Source organism: Phacochoerus africanus, chromosome 8 (genome assembly GCF_016906955.1).
Source record: "Phacochoerus africanus isolate WHEZ1 chromosome 8, ROS_Pafr_v1, whole genome shotgun sequence".
NCBI lineage: Eukaryota > Metazoa > Chordata > Mammalia > Artiodactyla > Suidae > Phacochoerus > Phacochoerus africanus.
The window spans coordinates 79,008,276-79,022,363 of record NC_062551.1 but is presented as its reverse complement, the minus strand read 5'-3'; the positions used below and the strand labels follow the sequence as shown (position 1 = coordinate 79,022,363).

At 53.1% G+C, this 14,088-nt stretch overlaps 1 protein-coding gene across 5 annotated transcripts in view; it reads left to right on the top strand.

Moving 5' to 3' along the window:
- The window catches only part of ECE1 (endothelin converting enzyme 1), a 121,943-nt gene that overhangs the window by 91,002 nt on the left and 16,853 nt on the right, over positions 1-14,088 (top strand). For all 5 annotated transcript variants that reach the window (XM_047792302.1, XM_047792305.1, XM_047792303.1 and 2 more), the window contains exons 5-10: positions 487-608; positions 2,406-2,552; positions 3,984-4,049; positions 5,360-5,551; positions 10,913-11,055; positions 13,008-13,122. In XM_047792302.1, coding sequence (XP_047648258.1) covers positions 487-608; positions 2,406-2,552; positions 3,984-4,049; positions 5,360-5,551; positions 10,913-11,055; positions 13,008-13,122 — 785 coding nt within the window. The remainder of the gene's footprint in view (positions 1-486; positions 609-2,405; positions 2,553-3,983; positions 4,050-5,359; positions 5,552-10,912; positions 11,056-13,007; positions 13,123-14,088) is intronic.

Here is a 14,088-nt window from a genome sequence, read left to right as displayed (position 1 = left end):
GGAAGAAGCGGAAACACAAGTCATAACGAATGAGGCCTTCAAAGTCTCCGTCCAAGTACAGTCCTTATCACAAGAAAGGTCATTGGGATCTGAAAACCAAGACAGGTCTCTGTCCCGTGCACCAGGCAGGGGTGTTTGGGCCACGCGCTGGCCAGTAGAGGAAACAGACTGTCCTCCTGCCAGGTGGCCCTTGCTGCCAGTCCGGGGACACATCTGGGAGCCCGTCCAGCAGAAGGGGGGGAACACGATCTCCTCTCTTTACTTACAGTCAGTTCAGCTAAAGCAAGGGCCCCTCCACTTCACTCCGTCTGCTTATGGGCGGTCACATCCCCGCTGTGACCACGTTCCCCACCTGCGCTGACAGGCCCAAGTCCAAGTTCTTGTCACAGCTGAGAACACCGAGGTTCCCAGAGAGACCCCCCAACCAAGGACTACCCAACATGCACATGGCAGCATGTTGCAAACTGCTGTCCCTTGTCCTTCCAGAAAACTCCACAGCCAGTGTGAGCGAGGCAGAAAGGAAGGCCCAGGTATACTACCGTGCGTGTATGAACGAAACCAGGATTGAGGAGCTCAAAGCCAAACCCCTGATGGAGCTGATTGAGAAGGTGAACCCCCTGGGGTGTCCCCCTGCCCTCATCTTCCCCTGCCCCTCCCCATCTCCCCCCGCCCCTCCCCCATCTCCCCCTGTCCCCATCTCCTCCTGCCTCTTCCCCCTGCCCTCTTTCTCCCCCTGTCCCCTGTTCCCCATCTCTTCCTGCCCCTGCCACCTGCCTGTCCCCCTGGCTTCCACCCCAGTTTTTAGCTACCACCGGGGCCTGGCCACCTCACACCTCCTGCCACCTCACTCAGCTGGATCATAGAGTCTGTCTGCTGACATGTGTCAGGCTGTCTGAGTGATTATGTGTGTGTATTTGCAATGCACATGCACATATGCTCACACATCTCTGTGTAAGTGGGAAGGTTTGTGTGTATTTGAGAGGAGATGTCTGTCTGGGCGTCTGTGAGTGGGACAGGGCCCATATTTACAGGGAAAACATTTTTCTGTGTTGCTACTTCCGTTTCCTCAGAGGGCATGTTTGTGTGTCAGAAAGGGTCTGTTCTGGAAGGACCAATAGCCTGGGACTAGAAGCAGAGCCCTCCCTGTGAGGAGGGCCACTGGCTCAGGGCCCCCCCAGCCCCCGGAGCAGATTGCGTCCCCCTGAGCACCTTCCCACAGGATGGACTCCAGCAGGGGGCCGCCCCAGGCTGGCCAGGCTGCCAGAAGGAATGGTTTTCAGGGGGGCCTTCTACTCCCTCCAGGCCCAACCCCTGGGTCAGCTCAGGAGAGGTGTGGAGCGGTGCACCCTGGGAACTGGACAGTCCCTCCCCTCTGGCACAGGCCCCACGGGCCAGCACTGAGCCAACCAGGGACGACTGAGGAGATGACAGAAGTCCCAGCTCTGAGAGAAACTCAAGTAGACCTTAACTCATCAACCTTTGAAAAAATATGGACCCTTTCTTTTGCAGGCACAATTGAATTACTGCCTTAATAGGAATTACATTCAGGGAGTTCCCGTTGTGGCTCAGCAGTTGAAAACCCAGCTAGTATCCATGAGGATGCAGGTTCAATTCCCTGGCCTCGCTCAGTGGGTCAAGGCTCTTGTGTTGCCATGAGCTGTGGTGTAGGTCACAGACGTAGCTCAGACCTGGCGTTGCTGTGGCTGTGGTTCAGGCCAACAGCTACAGCTCGGATTAGACCCCTAGCCTGGGAACTTCCCTATGCCGCGGGCACGGCCATAAAACAATAAATAAATAATTTTTTTCAAAGGCATTTCATTCACATAGTTGAGTATTTAAAAGTGAACAGAGTAGGAATTCCTGTTGTGGCTCAGCAGTAACAAACCCAGCTAGTATCTATGTGGACACAGGTTCGATCTGGCCTCAGTCAGTGGGTTAAAGATCTGGCATTGCCACGAGCAGTGGTGTAGGTCACTGACGCAGCTCAGATCTGGTGTTGCTGTGGCTGTGGTGTAGGCCGGCAGCTACAGCTCCAATTTGACCCCTAGCCTGGGAACCTCCATATGCCACAGGTGCAGCCCTAAAAAGACCAAAAAAAGTGACCAGAGTACAGGGAATGTCTCCTTCCCATCCCCATCCCCGTCCCCAGCCACCTAGGGAGCAGCCACCCTGTGTGTTCATGGCCCGCACGTCCAGGCTATGTCTTTGCTTCACCGGGATCTCCAGCTCGCTGGTCAGAAACCCCTAAGGAAGACAGACGGTCCCTTTCATTTGCCCCTGAGGCTCAGAGAGGTCAGAGGACTACCAGGGGTCACAGAGCAAGTCAGCCGCAGCATCAGAATCCCCTCCCGGGTCTCCCACTGCCTCATTCATCCCCTCTCCATTCCCTCTCTCTCTCCCCGCAGCTCGGGGGCTGGAACATCACAGGGCCCTGGGACAAGGACAACTTCCAGGACACCCTGCAGGTGGTCACGTCCCACTACCGCACCTCGCCCTTCTTCTCCGTCTACGTCAGCGCCGACTCCAAGAACTCCAACAGCAACGTGATCCAAGTAAGGGGCCCAGAGGCTGGGACGAGGATGGGCTCCACCTCGGGGCCTGTTTTGCGTTTGGCAAGCAGCAGGGTCGGGGCAGACCTGCCCTGGGTGGCAGGCGTCTGGCTTCTGAACCTCCATTATTTCTGGAGGCTCCCAGCGATGAGATTTTTGCAGGAAGAAGTTGTGAAAGGGGAGGCTTGCCTTCTCTGGGCACATGGGGGTCACTGCAGCACAGTGAATCTTTAGGGGTGCTGATGGGTCACTGTGGGCCCCAGGAGGGATGTCAACTCCCAGACACAGCTGGGATCACCTCCTGGCCTCCCCACCCTGGTCTCCGGCCTTGGCATTTGAGCCTATCTCTTCCTGCCAGAGCCTGCCCCAGGCTGACAGCAGCACGCCCGGGGAGCCCCAGCCTTGGTGTGCCCACCCTCAGATGCAGAAGCGAGAAACCCTGAAGGCCGAGTTCCCATCCACCTCTGCCACTCGCTCACTGTGTGACCCTGGGCAAGTGCCTCAACCTCTCTGAGTGGCCATTTCCATATCAACCAAATGAACTCTAATAACATGTGTTCTGGGTGTGTCAAGGTGTGGCCTAAGGCTCTGACAGTAGCTCTCAGGCATGGACCCTCACTGCCGGCCCAGCAGTTGGCCGGCTCATCCCTGACACTCTTTCCTGCAGTCATCAGTCTGGTGCTGAGGGTTAGACAGTTCCCTTATTTTCCAGATAAAGAACCCGAGGGGCGTTCCCATTGAGGCTCAGTGGTTAACAAACCCGACTAGGATCCATGAGGATGCAGATTCTAGCCCCGCTCATTGGGTTAAGGATCCAGCATTAACAATCCTGACTAGGATCCATGAGGATGCAGATTCTAGCCCCGCTCATTGGGTTAAGGATCCAGCATTGCCATGAGCTGTGGTGTAGTTTGCAGATGTGGCTTGGATTCCAAGTTGCTGTGGCTGTGGCATAGCCCGGCGGCTGTAGCTCCGATTGGACCCCTAGCCTGGGAACTTCCATATGCTACAGCTACAGGTGTGGCCCTAAAAAAAAGAAAAACTCAAGGATCAGAAAGGTTCAGTAGCTTGACCAAGGTGACCCAGCTGTGAGTGGCTCTGAACCGCTCACCATCTTGGGACGTGTTTAATGAAGTACAGGTGCTCTGCCGAGCCTACGAGGAGTTTAAAAACGAGGGTGGCTCTGTCTGGCCCTTCGAAAGGGCCCCGAATCCCTGTGGCTGACCACGTGGGTGGGAAGGAATGCAGCCCCTCGCTGGGGGCATGGCCCAGGGGTGGCCTCAGCTTCCAGCTTGTGCTCCTCCTGCTGGGGTCCAAGCTGGTCCTCTGTTGCCATGTACCTGCCATCCCCGGGGTGGGCGGAGGCCGTGCAGTGTGTGTGCACAGGTGTGCATGTGCAACACGAGATCCCCTCCCTTCTGCCCTTCTCTCCAGGTGGACCAGTCTGGCCTGGGCTTACCCTCGAGGGACTATTACCTGAACAAGACCGAAAATGAGAAGGTGGGTGTGCCTCTTCAGAGAGAGGGGCTCCCACCCAGCCCACCTGTCTCCATGGTTTGTCCCCTTCGGTGTCCCCTCAGTGTCCACACCTATGCAAGTCTTTAAAACTAGAGGAGCATAGAGGTGTCACTTTCCTGGCAGTCCCTGCAGGGGTGTCATTTGGCCCCGTTGCAGAGCGAGGCGGTGATAAGGGGAGCCGCCTGGTATACACGTCACCTCTGGCCTTCGCCGTAACCCGGCAGATACCGAACGGCTCTGAACTTCATTTGTGTCATCTATCACATTGGTATTGTTTTTACCTGGCCTGTTACCGAGGAAGGAATAGGCGTAGAGATACTCTGTCACCTGCTCAAGGGGCACACAGCCAGTCGCCAGAGGTGAGGCTGAGATTCTCATCCAGATCCGATCTGCTAACTCCGAAGCCCACACCGTTCTCTCCCCCAACTGCCTCTCGTGATGTCCCAGGGAGACCTGGCCTGAGGTCTGTCATCTGTCCATTCACGATTCCACCCACTTGTACTGAGCATCCACCCACTTGTATTGAGCCAGTGGCTACTAAGAGCCTGGGGCAGGGGAGATAGTGGTGAATGAGACCCTGGTCCTGCCCCATGGGGCTTCGGGCCTAGGAGGGGGGACAGATGGTAAATCGCCAACCACCAGATTAGAGACATGACAACACATTGTGATGAGGGGAGGGTGAGCTGAGAAAGCAACCTGGGGACCTCGGTCAGATCTGGGGGCCCAGCAGATCAGGGTGCTTCAGAAGAAGTGTCTTCCAAGAACTGAGAGATGGCGCCATCGCTGGCTTTCCCGTGACTTAGGTCCAGCAGGGAGTGTGGACCGGGACAGCGTGGGGCCCTGTGTGGGCTTTATCCTGAGTGCACGGGAGCCAGTGCAGAGGTGCACTGCCAAAATCATTCTTTTTTTTTATTATTGAAGTATAGCTGATTTACAATGTTGTGTCAATTTCTGCTGTACAGCAAAGTGACCCAGACATACATATATATACATTCTTTTCCTTATATTATCTTCCATCATGTTCTATCCCAAGAGATTGGATATAGTTCCCTGTGCTACACTGCGGGACCTCATGGCTTATCCATTCTAAATGGAATAGTTTTCATCTACTAACCCCAAACTCCCAGTCCATCCTGCTCCCTCCCCCTTCCCCAAAATCATTCTTGCAGCTGGTTTCCAGCGGGTTTCCTGAGTAAAACACCCAGCCCCCTCTCTCCCTGCCTGCCCTGCCCACCTTGTCCAGCGGGCAGAGGGCAGCAGGTGCTGACAGATGGGGGTGCTGGATCCCCCAGGTGCTGACGGGATACCTGAACTACATGGTCCAGCTGGGGAAGCTACTGGGCGGCGGGGACGAGGACACCATCCGGCCCCAGATGCAGCAGATCCTGGACTTTGAGACAGCGCTGGCTAACATTACCATCCCCCAGGAGAAGCGCCGGGATGAGGAGCTCATCTACCACAAAGTGACGGCAGCCGAGCTGCAGGTAACCGAACTCTGGCTGACGCGGGGGCCTGGGGCAGCCGCAGAAGCCAGGACGTAGGGCACTGGGCTGGGGTGTTTAACCCACTTCACCAGCCCCTCAGAACAATCCCATGAAGCAGGGGTGGTTGTTATTCCCGATTCACAGATGGAACTGAGGCTCCGAGAGGTAGAGATGCCTGCTGAAGGCCACACAGTCAGTGACTCCAAAGCTGGTCTCTTGCCCTGTGCCAGGCTGCTTTCCTTTTTTTTTTTTTCTTTTTATCATAGTTGCTTTTCTGAAACGGCCGTTACCTGGGGAGACTCCTTGGTCATGATAATAATAATAATGGCTCAGATTGTGCCTTTCTTTCTTTCTCTTTTGGATTGGGCATTTCTAATCTCTTGAGCTTAAGTGCATCAATGTACAACAAAGAAATGTGAGGGGACGGTTCTGATGTCACCTCCTTTTTCCAGGCCGAGAGGTTAGGTGATGTGCTCAAGGCTGCCAGGCTCCTAAGTGGCAAGGAGCTGGGCCCTGGACTCATTGAAGCTGTGCTCTTGACCAACACCCCCGGCCACCTCCTGAAGCTGTACTGGGGTTGAGGTCAGAACTGCGATGCTCTCTGTAGGGGGTGTACCCCATCTGAGAAGCTCTGGCCCCTCTGTGGATCAGTCCATACCAAAGGCTGCCCCCTAGTGGCTGCTTGGGATTTGCAGGTAGTGAGTGAGTGCCTGCCCAGTTCTTCTTTCTAGTCCATGGCATGTTGGTGTCCAGCCTTCCCCCAGGCCCTGAAGAATCAGCAGAGTGGCTTTTGTCAATCTTCCTGTTTCCTGCCATTGCCCAAGAACACTTGGTTAGGCCCTGCTCCCCTCCTGGGAAGGAGGTCCAGGCCACTTGTGTTGAGGCTGCACAAAAATGTCCCCCTTCTTTTCCTCTGCCCAGCCAAGTCCTGCCAGTCTGTTAGAGTTTGGCTCATTTCTTCTCCTTTCGGGAAAAATACCTTGGCCTCTACCCCTTTTTCTCTCTCCATCCCTCCCTGCCTCTGACAAGTGTCTGGGGGAGCCTTGCTCATGATATGCTTCCAGGGGAGTGAGGGACACCCCCAAGAAAACAACCTCAATCTCATCGCCAAGTGCTCTGGGTCAAAGAAGCAGGGCACTCGGGCCAGGGGCAGGGCCAAGACAGGGAGGGTGAGTCTAACTGCTGGGTGAGCAGGAGCCAGGCTGATCGGGCATCCCAGCCGGAAGTGCAGCCCACACAAAGGCTGAAGATGAGGGCAGCAGAGCCTGGCCTCCTCCTGGGTGCCAGCTGCCTTTTAGGTCCCCGGAGAAGCTGGCATCAGGGGAGCGGTGCGGAGTGGGTTATTATGGAGATCACAGCCTGTGCTGGGCACCATCTGGCACTATTTTTCCGCTCTGAGGCCAGGCGGTCGAGCAAGATGCCGCATGATGTGGTTTGCTCCAACTGCCCACTCTCAACCCAAAGGGGCTCCAGCAGTCCCTCTCCCCCCTTCAATGGCCCTGATGCTAACTGACAGCCCAAGAGGGGCCAGGAAAGCATAATAGCCCTGGGCACATCTGCCCCAGCATGGCTCCCGGGCTCTGCCCGCAGATGTCCTCTCCCCATGGCTTTTGCTCTCTTCTTCCAAGCAAGAAGGGAAAGGCTTACCCTCCCTCCCAGCTGCCAGGATGGGGAGGATTTTAGCAGAGGCAGCAGCCTAGAGTGGTGTGAATCCTGCGCTTGGAGTCAGAAGACTGCTCCAGCCCCACCACAAGCCTTGGGCAAGTCACATAAACGCCTTTTTGAACCCTGGTTTCCTTCCTTGTAAAATGGGCTTTCCTCACTCATTTGCACCTGCTCCATTCCAGAATGCGGAGACAAACGGGGGGGCAGCTCCTGCCCTCTTAAACGGTGGTGGTTCTTCCCTTTAAGTCACAGAATTCCTTCAGAACAGGTTGAAAACTGCCTCCCGGAAGAAATGGACTAAGTATATATTTAAAAAAAAAAATCTAGGAGTTCCCATTGTGGCTCAGTGGTAACGAACCCAACCAGAATCCATGAGGACGCAGGTTTGATCCCTGGCCTCGCTCAGTGGATTAAGGATCCAGTGTTGCCATGAGCTGTGGCGTAGGCCGGCAGCTATAGCTCCAATTCGACCCCTACCTTGGAACCTCCATATGCCGAGGGTGCGGCCCTAAAACGACAAAAAAAAAAAAAAATTGGTTGGGAATGAGCCCCATCCTCTGCTCTAAATTCTCTGGCTGAGATAAAGCCTGCTAGCATCCTTTTTCCTCTCCCACTTGGCAAGCCTTAATGACTGGGTGGTTGGTGACCAGCAGTACCCTTTGGCTGTGGGTGTGGAAAATAGAGCTCATCTGTGTGCCCCAGAGGCTTTGAGTCACAAGTGGAATGGCCTGGTTGGTTAAAACAGCTGTTTCCATGGAGATGGACACAGGCACCGGGCTTTAAGTGTTGCCTAAAGCAGTAAAGATTGAAAATGTAAAAATCCGGGTATTCAACACACACCTTATTTTAGAGCTGTGGGAATTGACCTGCACAAAACACCTGTTCTCCCCAAAGGAATAAGCTTGTGTTAAGTACATTGCCTATATCTGTACCCGATCAGAGAGTTCCAGGCGCCTGTAGTTTATGAAACTCTCGTTAATTACTTAAACAGCAGCATTTTGTAAACAGGCTGATTTTCCCTGGGGTCTCTGCCAGCAGGTCAAGGGGCTATAAGTGTTGAGCCCTATTTGACCATCTCACCCGGACACCTGCAAGTTCTATGACCGCAGAAATTTGCAGGGGAGCCCCAGAGGGTACCTGCTTAAGGGGCTCCTGCCAGGAAGAGAGGGCAGAATGGACAAGTCTCGGAAAAAAGGAACTCGCTTTTTTTTTTTTTGCTATTTTTTGGACCACTTCCGCGGCACATGGAGGTTCCCAGGCTAGGGGTCGAATCGGAGCTGTAGCCACCGGCCTACGCCAGAGCCACAGCAACTAGGGATCCGAGCCGTGTCTGCAACCTACACCACAGCTCACGGCAACGCCAGATCGTTAACCCACTGAGCAAGGGCAGGGACCGAACCCGCAACCTCATGGTTCCTAGTCGGATTCGTTAACCACTGTGCCACGATGGGAACTCCAGGAACTCGCTTTATTGAGTAAACAGTCCTGAGAGGCACAGAGCTGCCAGCCTTGGTAGGATTGTTGTCGCCACTCTGGAGAAGGGCTGCGAAGTGACTGGAGGTCTCAGAGCTGGTTCATGGTAGGGACCCCAATCTAGGTCTTACTCCAAGACAGGGCTTTTCCCAGTTCATGTTGCTGCCCAGATGGCAGGGATGTGCTGGGGCCCCTGGGCACAGCCCCTGCAACCCTGTGGGTAGCTTGCAGTAGGTCACAGAGGGAATACACATTATCAGGCCATCACTGAGAGCTGGGCGTTAAAAGTTTACAAGCACCCCACTGCCTGCAGGACCTGCCCTCCTCTGTCTTTTGAGTCCTTGTTCCCCAGCAACTGAGCTGCCCTTTAGAACCAGAGAGACTGTCAAATGGAAGGTTTTTATGGCTGCCTCTGTCACTGGGCGCGCTATTAATATTTGCCAGCGGGTTATGGATTCATCAGTGTAACAGATTGGTTTCACCTCCTTAATTGACCTTCCCAAGTAGATACCATTTCTAGAGTATCTCTTGCCTCCTTTGTCTTGCATTTTGCCCTTTTTCAAGGGTACAAGGAACAGAATTTGGAATCAGGCCTGGAACCATTCTTGGGAGACTGTGAGCAATGATTATAATCGCTGAGCAATGATGAGCATCGCTAACATCCATTGCCTGCCTGCTAAATGCCAGATACCATTGACCTCACAGGCATTTTTGCCATAACACAGTATATGTAGTCCTGAAAAACCTTGCATCCTGTAATACAGAACAAAAAAATATATATAACTAAAAATAACAGGACATAAGAGAAAAATAGGACTAGAACAGACCATTCAAAAGTTGTCAAAGTTCGCTTGAGGACATTATGCAAATCCAAATAAGCCAGTCACACAAGGACAGATATTGGTTAGTTCCATTTCTGTGAGGTAGCTAGATATTCACAGACCAAAAAATAGCATGGTGGTTGTCTATTGTCTGGGGCTGAGGGAGAGGGTGGGGGAGCTATTGCTTAATAGATTCAGTTTTGTGAGATGCAATCTGTGTATGGATGGTGGTTCTGGCTGCACAGTGGGGCTGTACATGATGCCACTGGATGGGACACTTAATCATGGCTAAGACAGAAATTTTATGTTATGCGTATTGTACCCCAATTTTTTGAAAAAAGTTTGTGTAACTCTGTAATCAAAACACTTCTAAGGCAGTAATTAGAAGTCATTGAGAGAGAGCTCAGCGTGGCTGGAGGCTGTCTGGTGGGAAATGGAACTCCTGGCATGGACACGGAGACCCTGCAGAGGACAGGCGCTCTGAGCTCTGCTCCGTGGGACCGCGTTAGTGGGCCAAGGGCAAGTGCAGCCTGCTGGGAGCTGAGAGTTGTGCAGAGCGACGTGTGCCTCTGTAGGGAGGGAGCCCCAGGTACAGGTGCTCATTTTAAATTATCTTAAAATAGAGCTGACCGGCTTTCTATAGGTGCACCCCACCTTGCAACCCTGAAGGTGACCATCCCACACTTGCTCTTCCAGGGCCCAGGCCTGAGAAAACTCCCCTGTGGACCAAAGCACTTCACGCTCTCCACTGTGGTCATTCTTGTCGTGACCGGTCATATAGATACTAACTGATGCTACGGAAGCCTATGTTGAGCAGAACAGACAGGATTAACTCATTGAATCCACCCCGTATGGGCTGGGTTCAGTGATGATGATGAGCCTTGCTTTTCAGATCCCAAGGCACAGAGGGCTTCATCAACTTACTCAAGGTCACACAGCTAGGAAGCATATGAACCCAGGCAGTTTGGCCCCAGATTCTACACACACCCCTTACAGACCCCTCTGAGGCTGAGTTTCTTCTCAATAACGTGGAGATAACCGTGCCTACTGCCTAGGCTTGTTGTGAGGTCCACCTGAGAGAAGCAGGTGAGTCACTTGCTTCACGGTGGCGCCTGAGGCTGGACCAACAGTAGCTGCTGCTGTCACCACGTCTCCTTTTATTCCAAGTTACAGTTTGGTGTTTGGTGCCTTACAGTTCCACAGAGAGCATCTCTGAGACGTCAGCCAGCTGTGTCTGACATCTGCCCTGGGCACCGTCAGCTGGCCCCCAGCTCTTTGCTGTGTTGGGGGTCGGGGGGCAGGGGGGGAGGCACAATGACACCTTCTTCAGAAGAAAGCCCCGGGGACCTGGACTCTGAAGGGAAGCAGCCCAGTCAGACCACGCTGTCCTTCTCCATTCCAGACCTTGGCACCTGCCATCAACTGGCTGCCTTTCCTCAACGCCATCTTCTACCCCGTGGAGATCAATGAATCGGAACCTATTGTCGTCTATGACAAAGAGTACCTGGGACAGGTCTCCACCCTCATCAACAACACGGACAAATGGTAAGGGCACCCGGGGGCCTGGACAGGGTCACGCAGGGCCCCTTCTCCTCAGCTAGGATGGGGACACCCTGACTCAGAAAATCCGCCCTGGGCTGGCTTTTACGAGAGGCGGCAGGGCCCCCGGCTCCTCCGCCCGCCAACTTTAGCCTTGAGCATGTTTCTTTCTCTTTGGGGGGTTCATTTTCCTCATCCGTAAAATGAGGGTACAAATTATACCCACCCAGTGGGGTGATTGTGAGCATGGAGCGAAAGTATCCATGTGACGTGTTTTTTTAATTTATTTTTTTTGTTAAAGTATAGTTGTCTTGCAATGTTGTGCCAATTCCTGCTGTACAGCAAAGTGACCCAGTCATATATATTCTTCTTTTTTTTTTCTTTTTTTTAAGGGCCACACCCACAGCATATGGAGATTCCCAAGCTAGGGGTGGAATCGTACCTGTAGCTGCCGGCCGGTGCCACAGCCACAGCAATGCCAGATCCTTAACCCACTGAGTGGGGCCATGGATCAAACCCACATCCTCACGGATACTAGTCGGGTCCGTTACCTCTGAGCCACAAGAGGAACTCCTATATAGTCTTTTTCTTATATTACCTTCCATCATGGTCTATCCCAAGAGACTGGATATAGCTCCCTGTGCTATGCAGCAGGACCTCATTGCTTATCCATTCTAAATGGAATAATTCGTGTCTACTAACCCCGGTCTCCCAGTTCATCGCACTCCCTCCCTCCTCCCCCTCAGCAACCACAAGCCTGTTCTCCTTGTCTGTGGGTCTGTTTCTGTTTTTTAGATAAGTTCATTTGTGCCATATTTTAGATTCCACATATAAGTGATATCATATGGTATTTGTCTTGTTCTGACTTACTTCACTTAGTATGAGAATCTCTAGTTGCACCATATGAAGTATTTTAACAGTGCCTGACACTGAATGGGACTCAGTAAATGTTAATATTTTTAGTTAATATTTATGATTTTTTTAATTCTAAAGATTTATTATAGAAAATTTTTTTCAGAGCCACACCCACGGCATATGGAGGTTCCCAGGCTAGGGGTTGAATCAGAGCTATAGTTGCTGGCCTACACCAGAGCCACAGCAACGCGGGAGCCGAGCCGCATCTGTGATCTACACCACAGCTCACGGCAACGCCAGATCCTTAACCCACCGATCAAGGCCAGGGATCAAACCTGAAACCTCATCGTTCCTAGTTGGATTCATTTCCACTACGTTGCCACAATGGGAACTCCTAGAAAATTTTTTAAGTTACAGGAAAAAAATTAAAATTACGCAAAACACTCATGTTGATCTGAAGGGATACGTGTGTGTATGTTTGTGGAGAGAAGCATGTATGTGAGAGAGACGGATTTTCTAATACATGGTTCCTGTTTTCCCCATTGTTGTGACCACATGTTGAGTCTGCTTTTCCCTTGACCTTCCCTTGATCATGGGGAAGATGATCATAAGCATCCCAGACCCTCTGCAGGTCTCACTTTTCATGGCTACATAGTATTCCATCAAGTATATATATGATCATTTACACACCATTTTCCTGTTATCATACATTTCTGTTGGTTCCAGTTTGAGGCTGGATGTTCACTGTAGTGAATATTCTATCTCTGTGTGCAAAGGTGACTGGTTTGCAAAGGTGACAACCATTAGAGGTGGTCTGAGCCCCGGGGGTGGGGTAGTGAAAGTCCTCATTCATGGAGGCCTTGGCCTGGTTGGCCAGAGCTTCCTTTCCTGCCCTTCTGACTCTTAGGCCCCCTTTCCCATCTCTGGCCTTCCTGCCAGGACATCTCCAAGCTTTGGAAATGGCTACCCCTTCTCTGCTCCAGGTCACTGGCACACACCATCCAGGGTGCGGTTTCACAAGCGCCCCCTGGAGGTCAGTGGGGGAAATGCTGCGCTGTGTCCAGCCTGGGGCATGTCTGAGCCTGTCTGTCCTCTTGCCCCAGCCTGCTGAACAACTACATGATCTGGAACCTGGTGCGGAAGACAAGCTCCTTCCTGGATCAGCGCTTTCAGGATGCCGACGAGAAGTTCATGGAGGTCATGTATGGAACCAAGAAGGTGAGCCTGCTGCCCTGCGTTCCCCACAAATGCTGAGCACCTGCCAGGCCCCGGAACTCGCCCGGGAGGTAGATGCCAGGCGGAGAAAGAAGGAGGCCACAGACAGTGTCTGCCCTGGTGTCCCTGCGTGCACCGGCAGGGAGCTGCACCAGCAGGGAGTGGGCAGAAGCTTCCAGAGAGAGGTGATTACACTCAGTCTTAAAGTGTAAAGAAGACTTTCAGAGATTTAGCTAATTTACAGCAAAAGGTGGCTTCTGCTCTCTCCCTTCCCACTCCTCTATGGTGACAACAAGGCTTTCCTTGTATAACTCACGTGACTGTCACATTCCAGCCAGGTGGGTACAATCATCAGCCCCGTTTTACAAAGGGGGCCCCCCAATAATACTACTTCTCCATAAACATAAAACCCTTGGAGCAGCCCCAGACTCATGGTAAGTATGACCTGAGTATCCTGATGTTATTATTAGCCTCCCAGGCCCCAAAGCAGGTGGTTTCCCCTGCCCTTAAATGCCCCTGCCCGCCAGCTACTTACCCTTCCTCCCAAGGAAGTGGAGGTCAGCGTGTCATTACCACAGCCAACTAGTGTGTGTCCATTGACCCCCTGGCCACCTTGTGCCAGCCTCTAAGCCAGTGTGGAAACACCAAGACGCATGTGTGGGATCTACACCCCAGGACCCCACGTCTGCTGAGGGAGCTAATGGAGAGCTGTCAGTGCTCATCTCTGCTGATGGGGTACCCCAAGCTGGGGCCCCAGGGGACAGCCAAGAGGTGCCGGAACCACAGAGCAGTAGAGGCTAGAGTGCCACGCCCACCTGGCACACCCTGCCCCCACCCAGGACAGCGGCTGGCAAGACCCCAGAGGGCGAGCAGAGCTGGCCCTGGCTGGACTCTGCCCCTGAAGCCCCTCCCGGAGTCCAGCAGAGTGGGCGGAGTCAGCTAAGGACTGGCAGAGACTGGCAGGATTCG